This window comes from Zea mays, chromosome 2 (genome assembly GCF_902167145.1).
Source record: "Zea mays cultivar B73 chromosome 2, Zm-B73-REFERENCE-NAM-5.0, whole genome shotgun sequence".
Taxonomy (NCBI): Eukaryota; Viridiplantae; Streptophyta; class Magnoliopsida; order Poales; family Poaceae; genus Zea; species Zea mays.
Genome location: NC_050097.1, coordinates 183,713,302 through 183,741,301, shown reverse-complemented (window position 1 = coordinate 183,741,301; position 28,000 = coordinate 183,713,302). Strand labels below are relative to the sequence as shown.

The following is a 28,000-nucleotide window of genomic DNA, read 5'->3' as shown; positions in this document are numbered from 1 at the left end:
TGACAATCTCTTCAATTGGGATGCTTATTTTCAATTGGTATATTTAAAGATAAGAATTTCAAAAAATGGTATCCATTAAAACCCTCTTGAAAACTAAGAGGAGAATTTCATTTAGGGGGAGTTTTGTTTAGTCAAAGGAAAAACATTTGAAACAGGGGGAGAAATTTCAAATCTTGAAAATACTTCTTGCAATCTTATTCATATACCTTTGACTATTTGCAAAGTACTTTGAAAAGATTTTCCAAAAGAATTTGCAAAAACAAAACAAGTGGTGCAAATGTGGTCCAAAATGTCAAATAGAAGAAGGCAATCCATTCATATCTAGTGAAATTATAGATTGGTTTAATTCCAAGTAACCTGTGCACTTACCTTATGCAAACTAGTTCATTTCTGCACCCTGTATTTGCTTTGGTTTGTGTTGGCATCAATCACCAAAAAGGGGGGAGATTGAAAGGGAAATAGGGTTAGCCTTTTCCCACAATTAATTTTGGTGGTTGAATGCCCAACACAAACAAATTGACTAACTAGTTTGCTCTAAAATACATGTTCTACAGGTGCAAAAAGGTTCAATACAAACCAATAAATATTCAAGTTAGGGATCAAATTCAAAGGAGCAAAGAAACCAGAGTGTGCTGAGGAATGGCGCACCGGACTGTCCGGTGTGCCACCGGACAGTGTCCGGTGTGCCAGGACCGTACAGCTCAAACCAGCCACTCTCGGGTTTCTCCAGGCGCCCTCCACTGTAATTCACCGGACTGTCCGGTGTGCCAGCGGAGCAACGGCTATCCAGCGCAACCGTCGACTGCAACGACGCCCGGACGCGTGAACATTGAAGAACAGTGCACGCAAAGTCAGAGCCACAGTGTTAAAGGCACACCGGACTGTGAACAGGACCTGTCCGTTGGCGCACCGGACTGCCCGGTGCCGCATGAGGACAAAATCTCCAACGGTCGATTACTCCAATACCCTAACGGTTGGGTGACGTGGCGGCAAACCTCACAGTGTCCGGTGGCGCACCGGACTGTCCGATGCGCCATCGACAGCAGCCATCCCTAACGACTTGTTGATGGTTGAGGGATATAAATACCCCCAATCACCACAACTCCAAGTATCCAAGTCTTCCGAAGTTTTCATTCAATACAAGAGCTAATGCATTCACTCCTAGACACAAATCAAAAGATCAAAGCCTCTCCAAGTCCCAAATTTACTCCAACCACCTATTGACTTGAGAGAGTGTTTGTTCGTGTTCTTTTGCGCTCTTGTGCTTGGATCGCTTTCTTCCTTCCTCATTCCTGTTCCCAAGAGACTTGTATTCAAAGCAAGAGACACCAAGTGTGTGGTGGTCCTTGCGGGGTCTAAGTGACCCGTTTGATTAAGGAGAAAGCTCACTCGGTCTAAGTGACCGTTTGAGAGAGGGAAAGGGTTGAAAGAGACCCGGTCTTTGTGACCACCTCATCGGGGACTAGGTTCTTTAGAACCGAACCTCGGTAAAACAAATCACTGTGTTCATCCGTTTTATTTCTTGGTTGATTTGTTTTTCCTCTCTCTCCCGGACTTGTTTTAAGCTCTAACGCTAACCCCGACTTGTTGTATGTATTTAAAGTTGTAAATTTCAGATTATGCCTATTCACCCTCTCTAGGCGACTTTCACTAGAAATGGCCAAGAGAGATCTCACACACGAGCACCCCTTCTATTTATAGCCTCCCATCCAATTTCAACCGTTATGTGCAAGTTACTCACTTTCTGCACACACGCGGACGATCCGTGCCCTTAGGTCGGACGGTCTGTCGTACATAGTAACGACTATATTCCCGTTTGAAACCTTGTCAGAGCTGCCAGAAAAGGTGAGCTCTGTCAGAAAGTCACTTCTGTATTTGACATATAGCGATTTCACATAAAACCTTTTTTTACTTAGAACCCATTCCACTTTATCCACATTGCCAGATAAATTTTGCTTGTCACATATTTCATTTAACTCTGCCAAAAGGCCAGCCCCTTCTTCGACTAACCTTCTTGTGAAGGTTAGGCTACGACAATTTGAAGACAACACTTTACTGCCACTAATATCTTTATTAAAAGAGAAGTCAAACAATCTCTTGAATTTTTCGGATAAAGGGTAGTGGCCATGCCAGGTATCTTTCCAATAGCTTGTCCTAGCCCCATTGCCAATAACCTTTTTGCAATGTCTATAAAAGACATCTTTCACCTTCTTAAGAGCATCTCCAACAATGCCTCAAACTAGTGCTTCAAATTAAAATATGGGGCTCTACACAAGAAAAACTATTCCAACGGTGCCCTATTTCATAAAATTTTGTCAAAAAGCTATAGGGCACCCTCTCAAGTGACTCAAATATACTACACCGTAGTGGGCTGCCCTATAATCTAGATTTGAGGCTTTACTGTTGGAGCGGGGTGTTTTGTTGGTGCCCTAAATTCTATAAAATATACTTATTTTCAAATTATAGGGCATTTTTATAGGTCAAGTTGTTGGAGATGCTCTAATACTAATGTCTTTTTGCAACACACTTAGGCCTAGTTTTGATACTTTTGGATTGAAGTGTTTTGGAGAGATTGAAGGGTGTTTAAATTCCTAGTAGATCAAATCATCCCTGGATGCATCTCAATCCACTTCAATCTCATTCAAGAGTATTCAAACTAGGTATATAGTTATCAAATATGATTGTGTGACATCACAACACACTAACATTATACTAGTCTAACTTTATCATACACTAAACAAAAGTTTAACAACATGTAAACGTAGGTAGATTTGACATTTTTCCCCAATCCAACGCTCCAACTCACCCTATGTTTAGTTTAGTGTCCTTCGTTTGAAAGTAATCAAGTCGTTCGTGAGTCTCGTGCAGGAGCAGGAACACGCTGAGGCTGTCTCCAGCAGGAGACTGTAAAGGGTCCTGTACTCTAAATGTAGGGGACGGTCAGGTCCTTTATCCCTCCAGTAAGTGTCGGTGACCATAATTAGGGGTACCCTCAAGACTCCTAATTCTCAGCTGGTAACCCCATCAGCACAAAGCTGCAAAGGCCTGATGGGTGCGACTAAGTCAGGGATCGGCCCATTCGAGGGACTCGATCACGCCTCGCCCGAGCCCAGCCTCGGGCAAGGGCAGCCGACCCCGGAGGATCTCCGTCTCGCCCGAGGCCCCCCTCCAGCGACGAACGAACTTCCGGCTCACCCGAGGCTCAGTCTTCACCAAGAAGCAACCCTGGCCAAATCGCCACGCCAACCGACCCAATCGCAGGGGCATTTAATGCAAAGGCGGCCTGACACCTTTATCCTGACGCACGTCCTCCAGTCGACAGAGCCGAAGTGACCGCAGTCACTTCGCTGCTCCACTGACCGGCCTGACAGAAGGACAGCGCCGCCTGTGCCACTCCGACTGCTGTGCCACTCGACAGAGTGAGGCTGACAGGCAGTCAAGCCCGGCCTCAGGCACCATAGGAAACTCCGCTCCGCCCGACCCAGGGCTCGGACTCGGGCTCAGCCCCGGAAGACGGCGAACTCCGCTCCGCTCGACCTAGGGCTCGGACTTGGGCCCATCCCTGGAAGACGGCGAACTCCGCTCCGCCCGACCCAGGGCTCGGACTTGGGCTCAGCCCCGGAAGACGACGAACTCCGCTCCGCCCGATCCAGGGCTCTGACTTGGGCTCAGCCCCAGAAGACGACGAACTCCGCTTTGCCCGACCCCAGGGCTCGGACTTAGCCCTGGCTTCAGCCGACGGTCTCCGCCTCGCCCGACCCAGGGGCTCGGACTCGACCTCGGCCACGCAAGACAGACTCGACCTCGACCTCGGAGGAGCCTCCACATCGCCCAACCTAGGGCGCGGACCTACCACGTCAACAGGAGGTGCCATCATTACCCTACCCCAAGCTGACTCAGGCTACGGGGAACAAGACCGGCGTCCCATCTGGCTCGCTCCGCCAGACAAGTAATGATGGCACCCCGCACGCTCTATGACGACGGCGGCTCTCAGCCCCCTTACGGAAGCAAGAGGACGTCAGCAAGGACTCAACAGCCCCGACAGTTGTCCTTCCACCAGGCTCCAGCGCTCCTCCGACGGCCACGACACCACATGAACCGGGTGCCAAAACCTCTTCGGCTGCCACGATGACATGTACTTAGGGCGCTAGCTCTCCTCCGCTAGACACGTAGCACTCTGCTACACCCCCATTGTACACCTGGATCCTCTCCTTACGCCTATAAAAGGAAGGACCAGGGCCCTCTTATAGAGGGTTGGCCGCGCGGGGAAGAGGACGGGACAGGCGCTCGCGTGAGGCCGCTCGCTCCCCCTCCTGCATGGACGCTTGTAACCCCCTACTGCAAGCGCACCCGACCCGGACGCGGGACAAACACGAAGGCCGCGAGATTTCCACCTCTCTCTCTCTCTCTCGCTCCGGCCGCCTGTTCTTCCCCCTTCGCGCTCCGTCTCGCGCCGACCCATCTGGGCTGGGGCACGCGACGACATTTCACTCGTCGGCCCAGGGACCCCCCGGTCCCGAAACGCCGACAGTTGGCGTGCCAGGTAGGGGCCTGCTGCGTGTTGACGAACAGCTTCCCGTCAAGCTCCAGATGGGCAGTCTCCAGCAACCTTTTCAGCCCGGGACGGTGCTCCGTTTCGGGAGTCTTGAGTTCATGTCCCTCGACGGCAGCTACGACATGATGCTCCTTCCCCCGCCGTGCGACAGCGACAATGGCGGCCGACAGCCCACCCGCCGGCGGCGGAATCGACGACGTCTTCCCCGCGTGGCGGAAGAACAACATTCAAGCTCACCCCGCCCTCTCCCCCGCCGACGGAGGAGGAGGCGGGGCAACCAAGGCCAAGCAGGAGGTAGCACCTCGTCGGCTGTCGAGCGAGTCGACGGCGCCGGTGCCCCAACGGGGGGCGTGTCGAGCATCGACCTCGCGTTTGAGACGAAGACGAGCGACGTCTCCCCGCAACACGCCAATTCCAAGCAAACGGACGACGCCAGCATGCTCGTGAAAGGCTTGTTGGGCGTCACCTTCGTACCTGAGACGACGGTGCAGTCAGTCCTTGACGTGACTTCATCACCGCCCGTCGACCAAGAGGTACCGACCGATTCCCATCTCACGCCTCTTGGATTCAGCCTCGACCCGCCGAGCGGCTTCGCTTTGGCGGACGCTCTCGTGGAGGCGAGTCCGAACCCTCTGGGGTATCGTATGCGGTCACCCTCGGACCGGCTGATGGACGTCTCGACCTACGGGCCCTCGGGGTCCGAGGAAGATGACGAGCCCGACTTCTATTGGGACTTCACCGGACTTGGTAACCCCAGTGCCGTGCGGGACTTCATGACCGCATGCGACTACTGCCTTTCCGACTGTTCCAACGGTAGCCGCAGCCTCGGCGACGAGGACTGCAGCCCAAGTCGCGATTGTTTCCACGTCGATCTAGGGGGTCCCTCCGAAGGCAACCATCTTGGTATACCGGAGAACGGCGATCTCCCTAGGCCTGTGCCTCGCGTTGACATCCTACGGGAGCTAGCTGTGGTCCCCGTTCCGGCGGGGGGTCATGACCCACAGCCGGAGCAAATACGCGGGGTGCCGGCCAGGATCGACGAGGGAGCGGGAGCACTTGAGCCGATTCGCCGGGACGTCGGGCAGGAATGGGCGGGCCAACCTCCGGCCGGAGAAGTGCGCCATCTACCCCAGGGTATCCAGCACCGCATCGCCGACGATGTCAGGGCAAGGCCGCCACCCGCTTCCAGTGGAGTCGACCAAAACCTGGCTGCAGCGGCAATGCTTCTCCGCGCGACGCCGGAGCCATCAACCACCGAGGGGCGGCGAATCCAGGGAGAGCTCAAGAATCTCTTGGAGGGCGCCGCGGTCCGACGGGCCGAAAGCTCTGCCTCCCGAAGGCAGGGGTACCCCTCGGAACATCGCGCCGCGACTTCCCGATTCATGCGGGAAGCCCCAGTCCACACCGGGCGCACGCGCAACACAGCGCCTGCGGCCCCGGGATGCCTCGGCAACGAGCACCATCACCGCGACCGTCGGGCCCACCTCGACGAGAGGGTGCGCCGAGGCTACCACCCCAGGCGTGGGGGACGCTACGACAGCGGGGAGGATCGGAGTCCCTCGCCCGAACCACCCGGTCCGCAAGCTTTCAGCCGCGCCATACGACGGGCGCCGTTCCCGACCCGGTTTCGAACCTCGACTACTATCACAAAGTACTCGGGGGAGACGAGACCGGAACTGTGGCTTGCGGACTACCGGCTGGCCTGCCAACTGGGTGGGACGGACGATGACAACCTCATCATCCGCAACCTCCCCCTGTTCCTCTCCGACACCGCTCGTGCCTGGTTGGAGCACCTGCCTCCGGGGCAGATCTCCAACTAGGACGACCTGGTCCAAGCCTTCGCCGGCAATTTCCAGGGCACATACGTGCGCCCTGGGAACTCCTGGGACCTCCGAAGCTGCCGGCAGCAGCCGGGAGAGTCTCTCCGGGACTACATCCGGCGATTCTCGAAGCAGCGCACCAAGCTGCCCAACATCACCGATTCGGATGTCATCGGCGCGTTCCTCGCCGGCACCACCTGCCGCGACCTGGTGAGCAAGCTGGGTCGCAAGACCCCCACCAGGGCGAGCGAGCTGATGGACATCGCCACCAAGTTCGCCTCTGGCCAGGAGGCGGTTGAGGCTATCTTCCGGAAGGACAAGCAGCCCCAGGGCCGCCCACCGGAAGATGCCCCCGAGGCGTCAACTCAGCGCGGCGCCAAGAAGAAGGGCAAGAAGAAGTCGCAAGCGAAACGCGACGCCGCCGACGCGGACCTTGTCGCCGCCGCCGAGTACAAGAACCCTCGGAAACCCCCCGGAGGTGCCAACCTCTTCGACAAGATGCTCAAGGAGCCGTGCCCCTATCATCAGGGGCCCGTCAAGCACACCCTTGAGGAGTGCGCTATGCTTCGGCGCCACTTTCACAGGGCCAGGCCACCCGCGGAGGGTGGCAAGGCCCGCGACGACGACAAGAGGGAGGATCACCAGGCAGGAGAGTTCCCCGAGGTCCGCGACTGCTTCATGATCTACGGTGGGCAAGCGGCAAACGCCTCGGCTCGGCACCGCAAGCAAGAGCGTCGGGAGGTCTGTTCGGTGAAGGTGGCGGCACCAGTCTACCTAGACTGGTCCGACAAGCCCATCACCTTCGACCAAGCCGACCACCCCGACCACGTGCTGAGCCCGGGGAAATACCTGCTCGTTGTCGACCCCGTCATCGGCGACGTCAGGCTCACCAAGGTCCTCATGGACGGAGGCAGCAGCCTCAACATTATCTACGCCGAGACCCTCGGGCTCCTGCGTGTTGATCTGTCCTCGGTCCGGGCAGGCGCTGCGCCTTTCCACGGGATCATCCCCGGGAAGCGCGTCCAGCCCCTCGGACAACTCGACCTTCCCGTCTGCTTCGGAACACCCTCCAACTTCCGAAGGGAGACCCTCACGTTCGAGGTGGTCGGGTTCCAAGGAACCTACCACGCAGTATTGGGGAGGCCATGCTACGCGAAGTTCATGGCCGTCCCCAACTACACCTACCTCAAGCTCAAGATGCCGGTCCCCAATGGGGTCATCACCGTCGGCCCCATGTACAAACACGCGTTCGAATGCGACGTGGAGTACGCCGAGGCCCTCATCGAGTCCGAGGCCCTCATCGCCGACCTAGAGAGCCTCTCTAAGGAGGTGCCAGACGTGAAGCGTCACGCCGGCAACTTCGAGCCAGCGGAGACGGTTAAGTCTGTCCCCCTCGACCCCAGCGGCGACGCCTCCAAGTAGATCCGGATCGGCTCCGAGCTCGATCCCAAATAGGAAGCAGTGCTCGTTGACTTTCTCCGCGCAAACGCCGACGTTTTCGCATGGAGTCCCTCGGACATGCCCGGCATACCGAGGAATGTCGCCGAGCACTCGCTGGATATCCGAGCTGGAGCCCGACCCGTGAAGCAGCCTCTGCGCCGATTCGACGAAGAAAAGCGCAGAGCCATTGGCGAGGAGATCCACAAGCTAATGGCGGCAGGGTTCATCAAAGAGGTATTCCATCCCGAATGGCTTGCCAACCCTGTGCTTGTGAGAAAGAAAGGAGGGAAATGGCGGATGTGTGTAGACTACACTGGTCTAAACAAAGCATGTCCGAAGGTTCCCTACCCTCTGCCTCGCATCGATCAAATCGTGGATTCCACTGCTGGGTGCGAAACCCTGTCTTTCCTCGACGCCTACTCAGGGTATCACCAAATCAGGATGAAAGAGTCCGACCAGCTCGTGACTTCTTTCATCACACCCTTCGACATGTACTGTTATGTCACCATGTCGTTCGGCTTGAGGAATGTGGGTGCGACGTATCAGCGGTGCATGGACCATGTGTTCGGCGAACACATTGGCCGGACGGTCGAGGCCTACGTCGATGACATCGTAGTCAAGACGAGGAAAGCCTCCGACCTCCTTTCTGACCTTGAAGTGACATTCCGATGTCTCAAGGCGAAAAGCGTGAAGCTTAATCCTGAGAAGTGTGTCTTTGGGGTTCCCCGAGGCATGCTCTTGGGGTTCATCGTCTCCGAGCGGGGCATCGAAGCCAACCCGGAGAAGATTGCGGCCATCACCAGCATGGGGCCCATCAAGGACTTGAAAGGCGTACAGAGAGTCATGGGATGTCTTGCGGCTCTGAGCCGTTTCATCTCACGCCTCGGCGAAAGAGGCCTGCCTCTGTACCGCCTCTTAAGGAAGGCCGAGTGCTTCACTTGGACCCCTGAGGCCGAGGAAGCCCTCGGGAACCTGAAGACGCTCCTCACCAACGCACCCATCTTGGTGCCCCCCGCTGCCAGAGAAGCCCTCTTGATCTACGTCGCCGCGACCACTCAGGTGGTTAGCGCCGCGATTGTGGTTGAGAGATGAGAAGAGGGGCATACATTGTCCGTCCAGAGGCCAGTTTACTTCATCAGCGAGGTACTGTCCGAAACCAAAATCCGCTACCCACAAGTTCAGAAGCTGTTGTACGCGGTGATCCTGACGCGGCGGAAGCTGCGACACTACTTCGAGTCTCACCCGGTAACTGTGGTGTCATCCTTCCCCCTGGGGGAGATCATCCAGTGCCGAGAGGCCTCGGGTAGAATCGCAAAGTGGGCGGTGGAAATCATGGGCGAAACAATCTCGTTCGCCCCTCGGAAGGCCATCAAGTCCCAGGTCTTGGCGAACTTCGTGGCTGAATGGGTCGACACCCAGCTCCCAACAGTTCCGATCCAGCCGGAACTCTGGACCATGTTCTTCGACGGGTCGCTGATGAAGACAGGAGCCGGCGCAGGCCTACTCTTCATCTTGCCCCTCGGAAAGCATCTACGCTACGTGCTACGCCTCCACTTCCCGGCGTCCAACAATGTGGCTGAGTACGAGGCTCTGGTCAACGGGTTGCGGATCGCCATCGAGCTAGGGGTCCGACGCCTCGACGCTCGCGGTGACTCGCAGCTCGTCATCGACCAAGTCATGAAGAACTCCCACTGTCGCGACCCGAAGATGGAGGCCTACTGCGATGAGGTTCAGCGCCTGGAAGACAAGTTCTACGGGCTCGAGCTCAACCACATCACCCGACGCTACAACGAGACTGCGGACGAGCTGGCTAAAATAGCCTCGGGGCGAACAACGGTTCCCCCGGACGTCTTCTCCCAGGACCTGCATCAACCCTCCGTCAAGATCGACGACACGTCCGAGCCCGAGGCACCCTCGGCTCAGTCCGAGGCACCCTCGGCTCAGTCCGAGGCACCCTCGGCCCAACCCGAGGCACCCTCAGCTCGGCCCAAGGCACCCTCGGTTCAGCCCGAGGTACCCTCGGCCCCCGAGGGTGAGGCACTTCGCGTCGAGGAGGAGCGAAGCGGGGTCGCGCCTAATCAAAACTGGCAGACCCCGTACCTGCAGTATCTCCACCGAGGAGAGCTACCCCTCGACCGAGCCGAAGCTCGGCGGTTGGCATGGCGCGCCAAGTCGTTCGTCTTGCTTGGAGATGGGAAGGAGCTCTACCACCGCAGCCCCTTAGGCATCCTCCAGCGATGCATTTCCATCGCCGAAGGCCAGGAGCTCCTACAAGAGATACACTCGGGGGCTTGCGGCCATCACGCCGCACCTCGGGCCCTTGTTGGAAACGCCTTCCGACAAGGTTTCTACTGGCCAACGGCGGCGGCCGATGCCACTAGAATTGTCCGCACCTGCGAAGGGTGTCAGTTCTACGCAAGGCAGACCCACCTGCCCGCTCAGGCTCTGCAGACGATACCCATAACCTGGCCTTTTGCTGTGTGGGGTCTGGACCTCGTCGGCCCCTTGCAGAAGGCACCCGGGGGCTACACGCACCTGTTGGTCGCCATCGACAAATTCTCCAAGTGGATCGAGGTACGACCCCTAAATAGCATCAGGTCCGAACAGGCGGTGGCGTTCTTCACCAACATCATCCATCGTTTTGGGGTCCCGAACTCCATCATCATCGACAACGGCACCCAGTTCACCGGCAGAAAGTTCCTGGACTTCTGCAAGGATCACCACATCCGGGTGGACTGGGCCGCCGTGGCTCACCCCATGACGAATGGGCAAGTAGAGCGTGCCAACGGCATGATTCTACAAGGGCTCAAGCCTCGGATCTACAACGACCTCAACAAGTTCGGCAAGCGATGGATGAAGGAACTCCCCTCGGTGGTCTGGAGCCTGAGGACAACGCCGAGCCGAGCCACGGGCTTCACGCCATTCTTTCTAGTCTATGGGGCCGAGGCCATCTTGCCCACAGACTTAGAATACGGTTCCTCGAGGACGAGGGCCTATGCCGACCAAAGCAACCAAGCTAGTCGAGAAGACTCGCTGGACCAGCTGGAAGAGGCTCAGGACATGGCCTTACTACACTCGGCGCGGTACCAGCAGTCCCTGCGACGCTACCACGCCCGAGGGGTCCGGTCCCGAGACCTCCAGGTGGGAGACCTGGTGCTTCGGCTGCGACAGGACGCCCGAGGGCGGCACAAGCTCACGCCTCCCAGGGAAGGGTCGTTCGTCATCGCCAAAGTTCTGAAGCCCGGGACGTACAAGCTGGCCAACAGTCAAGGCGAGGTCTACAGCAACGCTTGGAACATCCAACAGCTACGTCGCTTCTACCCTTAAGATGCTTTCAAGTTATTCATATACCTCGCTCCCACGCAAAGTTTAGTCATCAAGGAAGGGTCAGCCTTGCCTCGGCAAAGCCCGACCCTCCCTCGGGGGCTAAAAGGGGGGAACCCCCTCTGCGTCGAAATTTTCCTCGAAAAAGATCTTTTCTACCAGAATGTCTTTCGTGTTTTTCGACTGCTTCGAAAGTGGATCCTGAAAACGACGGAGTACACGTAAGCAGCCAAGGCTGACCGAGCCGAGGGACTCCTACGCCTTCGGGATACGGATACCTCACTCATCACCTTCTGTGATAAGTAACTCGCGTTCGGATAAGTGATTCCGTGGACCGAACAAGTCTTCACGTTCGAAAGCTCTTCTGCCGAAGCGATTCTTCGGGCTTTCTCGACTACGCCGGTGACAGAACCCCATGGACGGGCAAGAGTGCGCGTAAGCGGCAAGGCCGACCGAGCCGAGGGATTCCCACGCCTCCGAGATACGGATACCTCACTCATCACCTTCCGTGAAAAGCAACTCTCGCTCGCACAGACAATTCTGTTACCGATGAAAAAGTCCAGATACTCGAAACAAGAGGAAAAGAAGCGCAGCTTTACAACATGGCGAGGGTGTGTTTGGGCCTCGGCGGCCGCAGAAAATGCACACTACAAGATAACCCGATCCTGCAGGCTCGGATCTTGACGGTTGAAGGGAGCAGCAGCACCCTCGGCGTCGACTACACCTTCGGCGAGGTCCGACCTAGCCTCGGACGGCGACACGGTCCGAGGATCCCCACTCTGAAGGACGACATCATCATCATTCCCGGGCCATCGCCGCCAGGGTCTTCTCCAAGAATCCGGCTCGAGCAGGTGGCTCGGCTGGTCGCCCCGAGGCCTCGGCCAGCTGTCCCCTGAAGACATCATCCCGGTCCGAGGCCTCGGCAGATCAACTCCGGCGTCGGTCCCGCTAACGGACGACCCGGCCAGGCTCCGGCCGACCAAGTCTTCTTTTCGAGCCAACTCTGCCTTTGTCCATGCTGACACCGCTACCCCTGGCTTCGGCTCATCGAAGAGCGGCCGAGGGGTTCCTTTAACTAAGCAAGAGAAGCCTTGGACAGTAAGGTCGACCGAGCCGAGGGACTCCTACGCCTCCGGGATACGGATACCTCACTCGTCACCTTTGTATGGGGCGACTCACGCTTGGTGAAGCGGTTTAGACAACATGGCTCCGCGCCAAAAATACATACACGTTCAGGCCCCGACAGCCACAATGAACAAAAACACTGGCATTCAAGGTGCCATTACAAACGGAACTCCGGTTCCGTCCCCGCGGGTGTGAACGACCTCCACACCGGGGAGCCTGCGGAGCGACAAGTTCCGGGCGACTCGCCAGCGACCTCTGCACCAGCAGCTATGGTCCCAGGACGGGTGCGGCGACCGGAAGGCTCTCGTTCGCGTCCCCGCTCAAGGGGCGCGAACCAGACATCAAAGCCAAAGAGCAGGCCGCTCCAAAGCGCACCGGCAGGTCCTCGCTACCGTCCTCGCCACGAAAACGAGGAAGAGGGCGGAATGTTGCATCCTAGCTGGGCAGCAACAGTTCGCCTTCCCCGGCATGGCTGGAGGACGCCTCCTCCGCAGAGCTGGGGGATGGTTTCCACCACCAGAAGCTGGAAGAGGAGGTGGCCAGCCGACCCGTGTGGGAGGTAGAGCCCTGGCTCGCCTCGCTCTCCGCCCCAACAAGGATGGTAAGCATCCTTGAAGCTGAGGGAGAGGCGGGGGCCGCCGCCCGGCTTGCTTCTCCCCATCCAGGGGCTGGTGGTTATAGGTGTACATTTGGGCCGGGCCAGATGGGCCGGCCCGAAGCACGGAAAAAAAAGCACGGCCCAGGCACGGCACGGCCCGAAATAATTTAGTGCCGGGCCGGCACGACCCGTTATATCAGGCCGGGTTTGGGCCGAGGTCACGGCCCATGGGCGGGCACGGGCACGGCCCGTTTAAGGCAGGCACGAAATGGCCCATATAGAGGCACGAAAAGGCCCATATATTTATTAAAACCACACTTCATTCCACACTTTCATATACTTGATAAAGAACACAAAGCTAGAGATAATGCTAGTTAGATGTTTTTTGTAGCTTTGAATTAGAGTGTGTGATGTAATTTTGCTTTTGTTATGAACATTAGACAATAAACTGAACTTACGAACTTTGTATAGAGCTGGTTATACTCTTTTTCCTTCTAACAAAATGATTTATAAACGAGATAGTCATTACATAGCTGTGGTAACTTTAATTAATACAAATATTAATTTTAATTTTGTTCAAATTTATTTGTCTTATCTTTTATTTGTTTTATTATTTTTTTTGAATTTAGAGGTCTAATGTGAATTTCGGGCCAAAAATTGAATTTCGGGCCAAAAATTGAATTTCGGGCCCTAATGTGAATTTCGGGCCAAAAAATGAATTTCGGGCCGCCCGAAATGAGCCCGGCACGTTTAATCAATTACGGGTCGGGCCGTGGGCCGAGGGCTAGGCCCATGGGCCGGCCCGACACGGTCCGAAATTCAAACGGGCCGGACCAGCCCGAAATTCAAACAATACGAGCCTTTTCGGGCTTGGGCCGGGCCGGGCCGGGCGGCCCGAATGTACACCTATACTGGTGGTCACCGTCTTGGGTGACCACCGGCGGAGGGGTGCAGCCGGGCCGCGTGATGAAAATCCTTGAAGCCGAACGATGGCTGAAAGGTACCAACTCCCCCGGAGTTGCGTTCCTCCAACGACAAGGCGGAAGGATTGCGGGTGTCCCCCATCCGGGGGCCCGGAAGGTGGAAAGACACGATGCATAAGGGAGCGCGAAGACATGGTCGCCTTCCAAGGGGGTCACCCTCCTTTTAAAGGCGACTCTCCCTACTTGCGTCCCCAGCCGTCGTGGGCTGAGTCTTCTCCAACACGCTCCAAGGTCCTCCCCCTACGGCGCGGGGGCTGGGTCCCACGCGTCATGCAAGCTGGCCCAGAGCAGAAGAAGCCAAACCGCCGCGCGCGGTGCATGCAACCGCCCAACGGTTACGAGCATTCCTCCGCTTTTGCCCAGACCAGCGGGCGAAAGGGCGGGCAGCCATGCAGGCGGCATGCAACCGCGCCAAGTGGGCGCGTCCCTCCGACTTCCAACGCACCCAGCACGGGGGCCCACGCCCACGCGTCACGCCACCGGCGCGCCGGTCGCTACGTGCAAGCAACTGCACCGCCACTCGCACCACTGCCACGCCTCCTCGACTGCGGAACCAGTACCGCGACTCGAGGCAACCCTGCGTACGACCCAACAGTGCCAGCCAGGCGCGATGGTCAATACGGCCAAAAATGGGCCGGCAGTAATGGCGGTGGCAGGCGGGCAGGAGCAGCGGTCACGTCGTCAGACAAGCCCACGTCCCATCCTGGGGCAGTGAGAGAACCCTCTCTCACGGCGTGAAGACGGCGCGCCTGTGTTCCGTTCCTCGAACGGCTCGCGCACGCGCAACGGCCACCCCGCGAACCGCCCACTCCGTCGCATTAACTCCGCGGCGGGACAGGCGGCGCCTCTGGCAGGAGAAGCAAGCGACGCTTCGCCTTCGCCATAACGACCGCGTCCAAAAAGGTACGCTGCGTCATTCGATTTCGTATCCTTTTCCTTTTCCTCTTTCTCTCTCTTACAACAGGGACCGGGAAAGGGGGATACCCCAAAAAGGATCCTTCCCCGTGAAGGAAACAGGCTCCGAGCCTCCCTACTGATCAGGGGTTCGAAGGCTGGCCCCTCGGAGGGGTTCAACAGCCGCCTCAGAGCGCGTGGGCTCCACACCCACTACTGGTCAGAGGTTCGAAGGCCGGCCCCTCGGAAGGGTTCAACGGCTGCCTCAGGCCACTCGGGCTCCGCGCCCACTACTGATCAGGGGTTCGAAGGCTGGCCCTCGAAGGGTTCACATCCGCCTCAGACATAGAGCGAGGGATGACCCTGGGTACGTTCGATACATAACCAAGGCTCGGGCTACGCTCCCGAGGTACCCTAGGACATTTCCGAGACCAGCGGGAACGATCTTGTAATGGAATCCCATCAGAGGGAGGCATCGAGCCCTCGGACCCCGTCGACAGGGGACCGGGTCCGGCAGATCACCCGCAGGTACTTTTGGGAGCGCCTCTGGGCCTCTAGCCGACCCCTAACAAATGGGGCACGGACGTCCGCTCGGATTACCCGCCAGCAGCTCACCGGAGACACCATGTTCGGCGCCCTTCGAGGACAACATGGCGCTTCCCCCCTCCTCCTTGCGGAAAGGCGACGCAGGGGCGTATGTAAAAAAGTCGAGTCTGTCCCTGACCGTCCTCTCGCCCTGTGCAGAGGCTCGGGGGCTGCTCTCGCAAACCCGGCTCTGGCCAAATCGTTGACAGCGTCAACTTACCAGCCCGAGAACTTGGGACCCGACCATGCACCCGGGCTACGGCCAGCTCGCATGAGGGAACGACCAGACCAGCCGAAGCATTGCGCGAGGCATTAAGACCTCGGAGGAGTCAAACCACTCCTGTGAGGCCTCGGGGGCTACATCCGGCGGGTGCGCTCGCGCGCACCCACCGGAACAAAACGCAACCAAGAAAGGCTGGTCCCCTTGCAAAAAAGTGCGACAAAAGCCTCCAAGCGAGTGTTAACACTCCCTTTGAGGCTCGGGGGCTACTGTCGGGGACCATAATTAGGGGTACCCTCAAGACTCCTAATTCTCAGCTGGTAACCCCCATCAGCACAAAGCTGCAAAGGCCTGACGGGTGCGACTAAGTCAGGGATCGGTCCATTCGAGGGACTCGATCACGCCTCGCCTGAGCTCAGCCTCGGGCAAGGGCAGCCGACCCCGGAGGATCTCCATCTCGCCCGAGGCCCCCCTCCAGCGACGAACGAACTTCCGGCTCGCCCGAGGCCCAGTCTTCACCAAGAAGCAACCCTGGCCAAATCGCCACGCCAACCAACCAAATCGCAGGGGCATTTAATGCAAAGGCGGCCTGACACCTTTATCCTGACACACGTCCTCCAGTCGACAGAGCCGAAGTGACCGCAGTCACTTCGCCGCTCCACTGACCGGCCTGATAGAAGGACAGCGCCGCCTGCGCCGCTCCGACTGCTGTGCCACTCGACAGAGTGAGGCTGACAGGCAGTCAGGCCCGGCCTCAGGCACCATAGGAAACTCCGCTCCGCCCGACCCAGGGCTCGGACTCGGGCTCAGCCCCGGAAGACGGCGAACTCCGCTCCGCCCGACCCAGGGCTCGGACTTGGGCCCAGCCCCGGAAGACGGCGAACTTCGCTCTGCCCGACCTAGGGCTCGGACTAGGGCTCAGCCCCGGAAGACGGCAAACTCCGCTCCGCCCGACCCAGGGCTCTGACTTGGGCTCAGCCCAGAAGACGACGAACTCCGCTTCGCCCGACCCCAGGGCTCGGACTTAGCCCTGGCTTCAGCCGACGGTCTCCGCCTCGCCCGACCCAGGGGCTCGGACTCGACCTCGGCCACGCAAGACAGACTCGACCTCGACCTCGGAGGAGCCTCCACATCGCCCAACCTAGGGCGCGGACCTACCACGTCAACAGGAGGCGCCATCATTACCCTACCCTAAGCTGGCTCAGGCTACGGGGAACAAGACCGGCGTCCCATCTGGCTCGCTCCGCCAGACAAGTAATGATGGCACCCCGCACGCTCTATGACGACGACGGCTCTCAGCCCCCTTACGGAAGCAAGAGGACGTCAGCAAGGACTCAACAGCCCCGACAGCTGTCCTTCCGCCAGGCTCCAGCGCTCCTTCGACGGCCACGACACCACATGAACCGGGTGCCAAAACCTCTCCGGCTGCCACGATAGCATGTACTTAGGGCGCTAGCTCTCCTCCGCTAGACACGTAGCACTCTGCTACACCCCCATTGTACACCTGGATCCCCTCCTTACGCCTATAAAAGGAAGGACCAGGGCCCTCTTACAGAGGGTTGGCCGCGCGGGGAAGAGGACGGGACAGGCGCTCGCGTGAGGCCGCTCGCTCCCCCTCCCGCGTGGACGCTTGTAACCCCCTACTGCAAGCACACCCGACCCGGGCACGGGACAAACACGAAGGCCGCGGGATTTCCACCTCTCTCTCTCACTCCGGCCGCCTGTTCTTCCCCCCTTCGCGCCTCGTCTCGCGCCGACCCATCTGGGCTGGGGCACGCGGCGACATTTCACTTATCGGCCCAGGGACCCTCCGGTCCCGAAACGCCGAAAGTAAGGAACTCTAAAGCGTCCTCTAAAATTTAGAGGATGGCATGCGTCTCTATCTATCTGTAGAGGGTGCTCTATACACTGTACACCTTTTTTGTGCATGTACGCTCACGTGGTGACGAGTAGTAAAAAATAATATAGAATGTCAAATCTAGTACACTGTTGATATAGAGGATGGAATTTAGGGGATATTGCTGGAGATGAAGAAGATATAGAGTATAGAATGTTTTATGAGATGTTTGGTTTAAGGAATCACTACATTCAAATTGAGGTGATGCATCATGAGTTCATTCCTCAAATTTGGTGGGATGACCCCATTACTCATATTAGTACTAACTAACTAACTATGAGGAATGAGGTGGTGATGCATCAACTCATTCCATTCCACAAACCAAACAAAAATAGTGAGGAATGAGAAGATGATGGATTAGCTCATTCCTCAAACCAAACGCCTTATTAGAGAGTGCTGTAAAGGACAAAGAATATTTCTTTAGAGGATCAAATTTAGTGGACGTTGCTGGAGACAGCGCGACACCTACCGGTCACCGGCCGAACCCAACCGCAAAAGTTGGCACCGCGGCACGGCGGCACCGCCCGCGAAAACGCAACCACCGGCGCCGTCACCCTCCCTGGCTCCGGCCTTCAGCCGCCTCGCCAGCGACGACCACGGCTGCGTCACATGACAAGACACAACATATCGAAGTCGCTCGCCGTCGTCCTCCGCGCCCGCATGCAGCCCAATCCCATCTCCTCCCCGCCTCCGCCGACCCCTCCGCCGCCGCCCACGGACCCCGACCCCGCCGCCCCGCTTGTGGCTTCCGTCAGCCACTGGCTCCACGTATCTGCCTCCGCCGCCTCCCCGCCCCCCGCGGCGCTCGACAGCTTCTCCGATGGGTACCGCTCCCTCGACCTTGTCGGGCGCCGCGAGGTCCTCCGTTCCCTCGCCGTCGACTACGATGTGCCCCGCGCGCGTGTCCGGGATCTCATGAAACAGTACATGAGCGTCACCTCCGCCGAACCATCAGGCGTGGATGACGTGGAGGCGGAGGAGGGGAAGGAGGGCGCCGCGTCGGCCCTGTACCGGATGGAGAGGGGGCTCCGGGATGCACTCCGGCCCCGGTACGCCGGATTCCTTGAGGCCATGAACGCGCAGCCAGGTGGGCTCAAGCTCCTCGCCGTGCTCCGTGCCGATCTCCTCGCCTTGCTGGGGTGAGATTGATTGCAATTAACACTGCCTTATTTTCATTACGAGAAACTTGGGGATTTGTGGTGCCTGGGACCCTGTCTGATCTCAATTTTACAATGCAGAGAGGAGAACGTTTCAGCGCTGCGGGCTCTGGACTCGTACTTGAAGGAGAAACTGGTGACTTGGCTTAGTCCTGCTGCATTGACGCTCCACCAGATAACCTGGGATGATCCTGCCTCGTTGCTAGAGAAGATTGTGGCATATGAAGTTTGTGACCGGCTCCCCGTTCATTTGGCTTGGTGCAGCATGAATTGTTACTACGGTGTTTCAACTGATGGTTTTGAGTTCAATTATTTAGGCCGTACATCCAATCAGGAATCTGATAGACTTGAAGAGAAGATTGGGCATTGGTCGCCGATGCTTTGGGTACTTCCATCCAGCAATACCAGGTAGGATTGAGATCCCATTTGGCATAGATGCAAACAGCTCGGGCTCTTTGATACTTTACATGGAAGAGCTAGAAGCCGGTGAAGCCAAAAATGTCTGTTTACTGGTCGTGGCTTTCTGAACTTCTAGAGTATTGCTGGCTACTGTTACTAGTCATGCTACAAGCTAATCTAGTTTTGTAAGTAACTCTGCAAATGTGCCTAATCTAATGCAGATATCTAGTTTATAGGTTCACCTTATCCTAATATGTATCAATTTTCCCATCATCTAAAAAATAATAATTTTCTATTAGGGCGAAATTAGTGTATGACTGCATGTTTGCATCTATACTGTTTGTGGTTAAGATGTTGAGTGCAGCAATCGGCTGTTGCAATATTACTTGTGCTGCAGTTGGCTTTTTTTAGTGCTCTCACTATCTTCTTTTAACATTAGGGGAACCACTGATTTTCATTGAAGTTGCTTTACTCAAAGATATGGAAGCATCTATACAGGTTATTAAATTTTTTCATATCGATTAAATGGGTAGAAGGGCAGGTCTGGTGTAGTGGTTAGAGCTGGTCATAGATGTATAATTGAGTCATCAGATCACGGGTTCAAAGCAGTCTCTCCACATTTGCAAGGGGAAGGCTTGCCTTGGTTTTTCCCTTCTCCAGACCCCGCTCATGTGGGAGCCTCCAGCACTAGGTCTGCCCTTCTTTATCAATTAAATGGGTATCATATTCCTCTGCAGCACCTTATTCTCTTCTTTTATCTTGTAGGAGGTCTTGTGGGATGACCCCCCAACTCCTGAATCTGAAGCTAGTTGTGCACTATTTTACTCAATATCGTCAACCCAGGTGATCAAAGTTGCTAAACATAATTCACAAATATAGTTCTATTATAGGCACTAGCTTGACAACAAAATGGTGTCTCAAGCTAATCATCTATTAATGTTATCAGCCGGGTTTATCAGGTATTAATCTAGGGAAGTTTCTTCTCAAGCGTGTGATTGACATGTTGAGAAGAGATATGCCATCAGTACAGGTACCACTTATAATATCCAATATTAATCATCACTGTCAAACATGTCATTTTTATTTTGTTCTAAACCACTGGGATGCAATAGCCTTGTGCTTCTGAGTGTCAATTAATTGCTTTGCTTAAAAATGTAGTACTTACTAGTTCACTCAAAATTAGTTGAGGCATTGATAGTAACATTACAAACTAATTCCTCAGGCTCATGAAGTTCGTATTAAGACATTGGTTGTGTTTCGTAATACTTTAAATGTTATATACTTCTTTTCTGGTATTTCATGCAGAATTTTGCAACACTTAGCCCAATCCCTGGTTTGATGCAATGGCTTCTTGCTAAGCTGGCCTCCCAAATAAAATTATCAGAGGCAGAATCACGGGAGGGGAATTCACTAGGAGCCTGTTCTACTTTCAAAGAATCCATCCTTCTTCCTGATGAAGAGAGAATGATTCATGATGCCATGTATGTTCGTTCTGAGGCAATGTCTGAAATTGAGCTTCATGCCAATACTATACTTGTATTATGCTTCTACGTTTTCTAACTTCTTTTCCCTTTAGGTAGTTTGTCGTTGTGAACGGTATCCATGGGATTGTAGCGCATGAGTCTAGATTAGGAAAAGATATTACTTGGAGATAAGATTGAGTTGGTTTAGGAAATAGATTTGGCTTGTTAGGAAAAGAAGGGTCCAAATCTATAAGGATCCCTCCTCTGGATTGCTTGGAAGGTAAGTCCTCTAAGGACTATAAGTAGGCAATATAACCTTTTGAAGGAAGCAAGAATTAAGAAGGAACTGTTGGGGTGAAGGCGGCAAGGGTGAGTCCAGCAACCCTATTCTTAGAAATGGTTCACCACGATGAGGCGAGTCCAAACTCAACACCTCCCTTTTCTGAGCGAGAAGTGGAGGATATCATTAAAAGGCTCCCTGCTGACAAGGCCCCTGGGCCTGATGGTTTTACTGGTCGCTTTTACAAGGTATGCTGACCCATTATAAAAGTTGATATGATGGCTGCAATCTCCGCTATTTGGGGTAGGAAGTTTGATAATTTTGGGCGCCTTAATTCTGCATATATAACCATGATCCCAAAGAATGATGGAGCTGAAATGGTGAAGGATTTCAGGCCTATCAGCCTTGTGCATAGCTTTGCTAAGTTGATCACAAAGATCCTAGCCAATAGGTTGGCTAAAAGGCTTAATGAGATGGTGTCACCTAACCAGAGTGCGTTCATTAAAGGTAGATTCATCCAGCACAATTTTATGTTGGTTCAACAAACCTCAAGACTGCTTCACCAACAGCATAAGGCTTCTTTGCTCTACAAGTTGGATATTACTAAGGCTTTCGACTCGATTTCTTGACCTTTCCTAGTTGAAGTATTGAAGCAGCTTGGTTTTGGTCAGATTTGGAGGGATATTATTTGTGGTTTGTTGACCTCTTCCTCTACTCAAGTGATGCTGAATGGGTTTCCAGGACAGCACATCATCCACCGGAGAGGACTTCGGCAAGGGGATCCCCTATCTCCTTTATTGTTTATTCTTGCCATGGACGTCCTGGTATATATGTTTTCCAAGGCAGAGGAGGAGGGTTTACTCCAGCAGTTATCCAATAGGAAAAAGCTCCATCGAATCTCCTTATATGCTGATGATGTTGCCCTTTTTGTTCACCCATCAGCAGCAGATTTATCTATCACTCTTGGCATTCTTCAGCTTTTTGGGGATGCCTTTGGGCTGCACAATAATGCCCAGAAATTTAATGTCATTCCTATCAGATGCTCAATGGAGGATATGGTGGAAACCCAAGGTCTGCTGCCTTGTGGAATATCTTCGTTCCCCTGCCGTTATTTGGGTCTTCCTTTATCCTTGCACAAGCTGTCTAGGCAGCACCTCCAACCTTTTATTGATAGAATTGCTGACCAGCTATCAAATTGGAAGGCAGGCTTATTGACGAAGGCAGGGAGAAGAACCCTAGTTCAGCATGTTCTTACCAGCATGACGGTTTATATGGCAATGACAGTGGATATCCCACAATGGGGTTTAGATGCCATTGACAGATTAAGGAAAGGTTTCCTTTGGCGAGGTCGAAAAGAGGTAAATGCGGGGCACTGCCTTGTGGCTTGGAGAAAGGTTTGCCGCCCCCTTCAGCTTGGTGGGCTGGGTATCTCCAGTTTAAAAGAACTCTGCTGGGCCCTACGATTGAGATGGCTATGGCTGTCTAAAACAGACCCCTCCAGGCCCTGGATTGGTCTCCCAATGAAAATCCCAAAAAAGGCCACTTCCTTCTTTAATGAGGTAGTGCTCACTGAAGTTGGTGACAGGGCCAACACCAAATTCTGGAAAGACAAGTGGTTACACGGTAAAAAAATTGCAGACCTGGCACCTAGACTCCTAGCTACAATTCCTAAGCGGATTGTGAACAACAGAACTGTGATTGAAGCTTTGACTAACAGAAAATGGATTGCCGATATAAAAGGGGCTCTGTCGGTGTTTTGGGTCCGATCGCGCACCCGGGGTTGCCCCTCAAGGTGCTTTTTGGAGTAGAACGGTGTTACCGACTGTAGCTCGATGGTTCGTGTCAGATGCACGAGAAACAGTAGACGATCTTGTACAGGTTTGGGCCGCTTTGAGATGCGTAATACCCTACGTCCTGGTGTGGATCTTTTGTGTGGTAGGTTACAAGGGAGTTCTCTAGTATGGAGGATACTAGAGAGTTGAGTAAATGGCTAAGGAGTGAGATGCTTTTGAGGGGGTGCCCCCTAGGCCTTATATACTCGACCGTGGGGCGTTACATGTGAATATAATAACAGCGTGTGCCTAAGTAATAGTGAATCGACTGAGCCTATCTTCCTATAATTCCGCCGACCTATCTCCATTCAGTTCCGATGTATGAGGACACTATACGGGAAGGTCGGATCACTGCTGCGGTCGTTGCTCAAATTCAGGGCTCGCGTTGATCCAATCTTGTGTCAATCCACTTCACTAGACGTCCTTCCCCAGGCCCACGAAGGGATGACCTTGCGAACTATTGGGCCCAAGGCCTTTCGTGAGGTCTTTTAGCCTTCCAGTGGACTCGGGGGATATCTGTCCCCCACAGGCTCTCTCAGTGGGTGTGTTGATTGATTACCTTTAGCTATGGGAGATGCTCTCAGCCATTGAGCTGTAGCCTGGAGTTGAAGACAGACATATTTTCAGTATTGCCCCAGATGGAATGTATTCTGCAAAATCTGCTTATAATGGACTGTTCATGGGTTCAATTTCCTTTGGACACTTCACAAGGGTTTGGAAAACTTGGGCCCTGCCAAAGTGTCGTTTTTTCATTTGGCTTGCTGCCCATAATAGATGCTGGACAACAGATCGTTTAGCTAAGAAAAGCCTAAACGACCATGAGAAATGTCTGCTTTGTGACCAAGCTGAAGAAACCCTTGATCATCTTCTGGTGGCTTGCTCCTTCTCGAGAGTCTTTTGGTACCAGCTTTTCTGGAAATTTGGGCTTCACTCCCTAGCTCCCCAGCCGGCGGTCACCTCCTTCATGAATTGGTGGGAGGAGGTTTCAGAGGTGGTCTCAGGTGTCACCAGAAAAGGCCTTAACTCCCTCATTATCCTGGGTGCTTGGACTATTTGGATTCATCGGAACAAATGTGTTTCAATGGATTGTCTCCTTGCCTCACCTATATCCTTGCTTGGGCAGACGAGGAGAGAAGTCGTTGGGAGGCAGCTGGGGCGAAGGGCCTATGTTCTCTGGCTGCTTCTGCAGCTGCTCTCTAGAGTGGTGTGTTGTTTGTTCCTTTCACATGATGAGTTCTTTTTTGTATGCTATTTTCTGGCCCCCGTGAGGAGGCCTGCTGTTGTTTGGTCTATTTTAGACCTTTTTCCTATCTTCTTAATATATAAAGGGGCAGCTCTCCTGCGTGTTTTCGAGAAAAAAAGAATTAAGAAGGAAAACCCTTTTCTCTTGCTCAGCTGTGGGCAAGGCCCTTGGAGGGGCACCTTGTGCTCTCCTAACCCTAGTCATCGCCATAACAATCTGATATTAGAGATGTCAGGTTTTGACACTATTATTACGATTGACGTCAATATTTCATCTCTGTCAGCACAGCGGGTCATGTCGTTGGCGCCACAGGAAGTGCCGCCATCCACCCTCGACGCCATGACAAAGTCCCTCTCCGAGGTCATCCAGTAGGTGGCCAACCTCCACGCGTAGCATACCACCGTGGAGAGCAAGTTGTTCGGGTTCGACTTTGCAGTGGAGTACCACTCGGGACGCCTGAACTCAGCGGTCAATGCCCTGTCCTGTTGTGACTTTGACTCAGCAGTTGTAGCCACCAACACCGACTCGATACCTGCATTCGTTGAACAGATCGAACAGTTGACGAACATCGCGATGGAGCTAACGGTGAAGATGCTTACCCGCCAAGTGTTAGCAGCGGTGCGACTACAGGCTGCTATTGTGGCCTCCTAACATGTCGATGGATGTGGGAGATGCATGATCTACAGTTGATTCAGTCTCACACCCCTTCGCAACTCCTCCAAGTTGCACAATGTTGTGTGGAGGACCTCAATCGCGTCTGCTACATCGGGGATGTTGGGCATGGGGTTCCCCCTATGGGTAGCGGGCATGGTGTTCCCCTAGTGGGTGGCAAACTCAAAGTTTGCAGGGCTTCGGTTGGGAAGGCACACCCCTCGTCGTCGTTCTCCATCATAACTCGTCCTCTCTTCCCTGTGTGGCATGGACTAGCCACCAACCGATGGGGAGAAGGCATGGGGTCCCTTGCAGGCGCGCACTACATACCGCCGCCACATTCCATCACCGGCCTCCACGAGGGTGTCTGTACTGGTCGTTGTTGCGACCACTTCTAGGTCTCAAGACCCGTCTAGACTACGTTGTGGGATCCAGGTGGTTGTATAGCCAATGGCGTCGAGGCCCGGTGCAACTCGTTGTCGGGGCAACTCGCTTGTTAAGGCCTAGGGCCACCAATCGTTGGGGCCTGGGGCAACTCACTGTCGAGGCAACTCGTCGCTGGGGCCTAGGGCAACTCACACGCCAAGGCCCAGGGCACCTCACATGGGTCCCCGAGCACTCGACGTATCAGATATAGGGCACTCGGTGCCGCCATCCTTCTTCGAAGTGGTCGTACACGAAGGGATCAGAACGACCCTTCAGCGCCCACGCGAGGACTTCTGTATCCCAGAGGATCGAGTACTCGTTCGCGACTTCATCCGCGCGTGCGTCTCGTATCAGCGCAACACGATGTCGACCCTGCAGCCGGCCGGTCTCCTTCAGTCGTTCTTATAGACCGCTACCCAGACGTTTAGCTGTTTGAAGTGGGGGTGAGAGATGTTATGAACAGTATCCGCGGGATTGAAGCGCATGAGTCTAGATTAGGAAAAGATATTGCTTGGAGATAAAGATAGAGTTGATTTAGTAAATAGGTTTGGGTTGTTAGGAAAAGGAGTGTCCAAATCTATAAGGATTCCTCCTCTAGTTTGCTTGGAAGTCAAGTTCTCTAGGAACTATAAATATAGGGGCAATATAATCTTTTGGAGGAAGCAAGGATTAAGGAGGAAAAACCTTCTGTCAGGGCCCAAGAGGGCCCGTTACGGTGATGGCGATACTGTAGCACACCCTTAGGTTGGTTAGATAAAGATAAGGCTAGTTTGGGATAAGATTAGAATTAGAGATAAGATTAGATCTAGTGCTTAGAGGTCAAGTAACCCTCTCTATATAAGAAGAGGGATTGTATCAATTGAAGGTAAACAAGAGATTAGAAGGAAATCTCTTCTCTCTTGCCCGTCATGGGGAAATCCATGCGGCCGGCCTCCCCAACGTCCCTAACCCTCGCCGCCCATCCAGTGGACAGTACCACGGGTACTATAGTATTGTTCATCCGTGTGAACAGTACCGTGCCTCCCCATCCAACAGCCCGACGGCGTCCAAGCGTCGGGGTCCTGGTTCTAGACCCCAAACCTACCACTCGTACAACCTCCATATCACCTTCCCTCTTGCTTGGTCATGGACAAGGCTCCTGGGTGGCCCCTCGCGCTCCCCCAACCTTGCCTCCGCCATAACATTAGTACTACCTAGTAACTCCATATATTTCTGTTTTCTTGGAATTTGGATGCATCTGTTTTGCAATTTATCAACTCATGTTCATGTTTGTTGTGAATATATTTCTATTCAACAAAGCAAGAGGGTAAAAACTTAAAAAGTTCATTATTGATCTTTGATCAGCTGTGTTGTTACTGTTGCTGCAGCGAACAAGCTGATGGAAAACAAGGGATTGAACTATTGCAAGATATACTGAAATCAAGACAGTGGGTAAAGTCTGACAAATTATCTGCTGCATTAAAATCACCTCTTATGCGTTTATGTGCAAGGTATGTAACAACATTATTTCCACCGTATGTGCACATTAGAAAACACAAATTAATTAGTTGCGATCATTGATAGTTTTTTGCTAATGCCTTATTATGTCTAGGTATCTTGCCAGAGAGAAGAAGCGAGGAAAAGCTCTAGACGCTGTTGCAAATTTTCACTTGCAAAATGGAGCAGTAAGCTACTATCACAAATTCAGTTTGAAATGGTGCTGCTGAAGAACAGATGTGGTTTTGTCATGTTTGGTTGACCTGTACCTGAAAAAAATAAACAAAGGGCAGACCCGGTGATTTTTTTAAATAAAATTGTAAAACGATGTTGTAGTACCTTCTTTACTATGTAAGACATTATATGATATTTTTCATGTGTAAACTTGGGGCCTAATCAAATCAGATAACTAGCTATTTGAAACAACCGCTTCACATAACAGCACTTGCTATTTTGGTAGATGATTGAGAGAATTAATTGGATGGCTGACCAATCAGAGAAGGGCATTCAACAAAGTGGAGGTATCATGGTCAATTATCTTTACAGGTACGCTCCTATTGATGTACTAGTGATATGATTAATACCTTTGGATGGGTTTCATGGGTAATATGCTGTAACTATGATAACAGATTAGAGAACATAGAAGAGTATGCATTGTCATATTCGAGTACAGGGCTCATCCATTCTTCACCTAGCCTGTCTGAGTATCTTGAGGTTAGTAATATTGGCTTGTGCCTTATACTGATATATATATATTTTGATTGAACCACCCCCATTTATTACTTCTGCTATTTTTGTCATCCTGCTTTTATATCTCACTGAGAATTCTGTAGCAGCCGAAGGATTTATGAGACAAAATATTTCTGGAACGGACTTTTGCTTCCTGAGGTATTTTTTTCAGTCATTGGATACTTTGGACCAAGATGATTTACATTGATAGGATACTGCAGCTCTTCCCCTGTTCATTGTGAACACGAGTGTTCATAAAATAATACTGTACTGCACAATGTAGGTCTTAAAAGCTTCTGGCATATGTTTCTGAGTTGGTCCTCGTGTATACTTAACTAGTTTGTAAAAGGGTGACAAATTGACTGCTGTAACTCGGTCTTTATGATTTCCTTTTCTTTTGGAACATGTTGCAGAAAAAAGATACTGCAGATATGTCATATGCGTATGTCATGCGCGTGAGACTATATCTAGCTTATCCATACTTATACCCATATTTAAACATATGTCATATGTGTATGTCACGAACGTGAGACTATATCCAGCTTATTCATACTTATACCCATATTTAAACTCCACTCTATGAACAGTGCAGTTTACAATTAGAAGTTTTTTATACCCATATTCCTGACTAAATTTTAGTTCTTATTACATCAGATTTTTATATGATAGTTAGGAGTATTAAATATAATTTAATTACAAAACTAATTATACAGAAGATGACTAAACGATAAGACAAACCTATTAAACCTCATCAGTTCATGATTCGCTTATGTGATGGTATAGTAAACATTTGCTAATTATGAGTTAATTAGGCTTAATAAATTTGTCTCGTCGGTTAATCTTTAACTGTGTAATTAGTTTTATAATTAGACTATATTTAATATTCGTAACATGCATTCAAAC

The 28,000-nt window shown here is 53.3% G+C and overlaps 1 protein-coding gene across 4 annotated transcripts; it reads left to right on the top strand.

The window, feature by feature from the left end:
- Positions 1 to 17,889: 17,889 nt before the first annotated feature.
- On the top strand, positions 17,890 to 27,661 carry LOC103647398 (malonyl-CoA decarboxylase, mitochondrial). 4 transcript variants are annotated; one of them, XM_035965409.1, is made up of 13 exons: positions 17,891 to 18,580; positions 18,680 to 18,824; positions 18,916 to 19,006; positions 19,437 to 19,495; positions 19,763 to 19,840; positions 19,944 to 20,027; positions 20,303 to 20,478; positions 26,260 to 26,382; positions 26,484 to 26,556; positions 26,829 to 26,914; positions 26,998 to 27,082; positions 27,205 to 27,256; positions 27,381 to 27,661. In XM_035965409.1, the coding sequence occupies exons 1-12, from the start codon at positions 18,051 to 18,053 to the stop codon at positions 27,217 to 27,219; spliced, it is 1,545 nt and encodes a 514-aa protein (XP_035821302.1). In that variant the 5' UTR covers positions 17,891 to 18,050; the 3' UTR covers positions 27,220 to 27,256; positions 27,381 to 27,661. The 4 variants fall into 4 exon arrangements, with proteins under 4 accessions (XP_035821300.1, XP_035821302.1, XP_008670161.1 ...); XM_008671939.4 differs by having other exon boundaries at positions 27,202 to 27,256; positions 27,381 to 27,653; XM_035965407.1 differs by having other exon boundaries at positions 17,890 to 18,580; positions 27,202 to 27,659.
- The last annotated feature ends 339 nt before the right edge of the window (positions 27,662 to 28,000 follow it).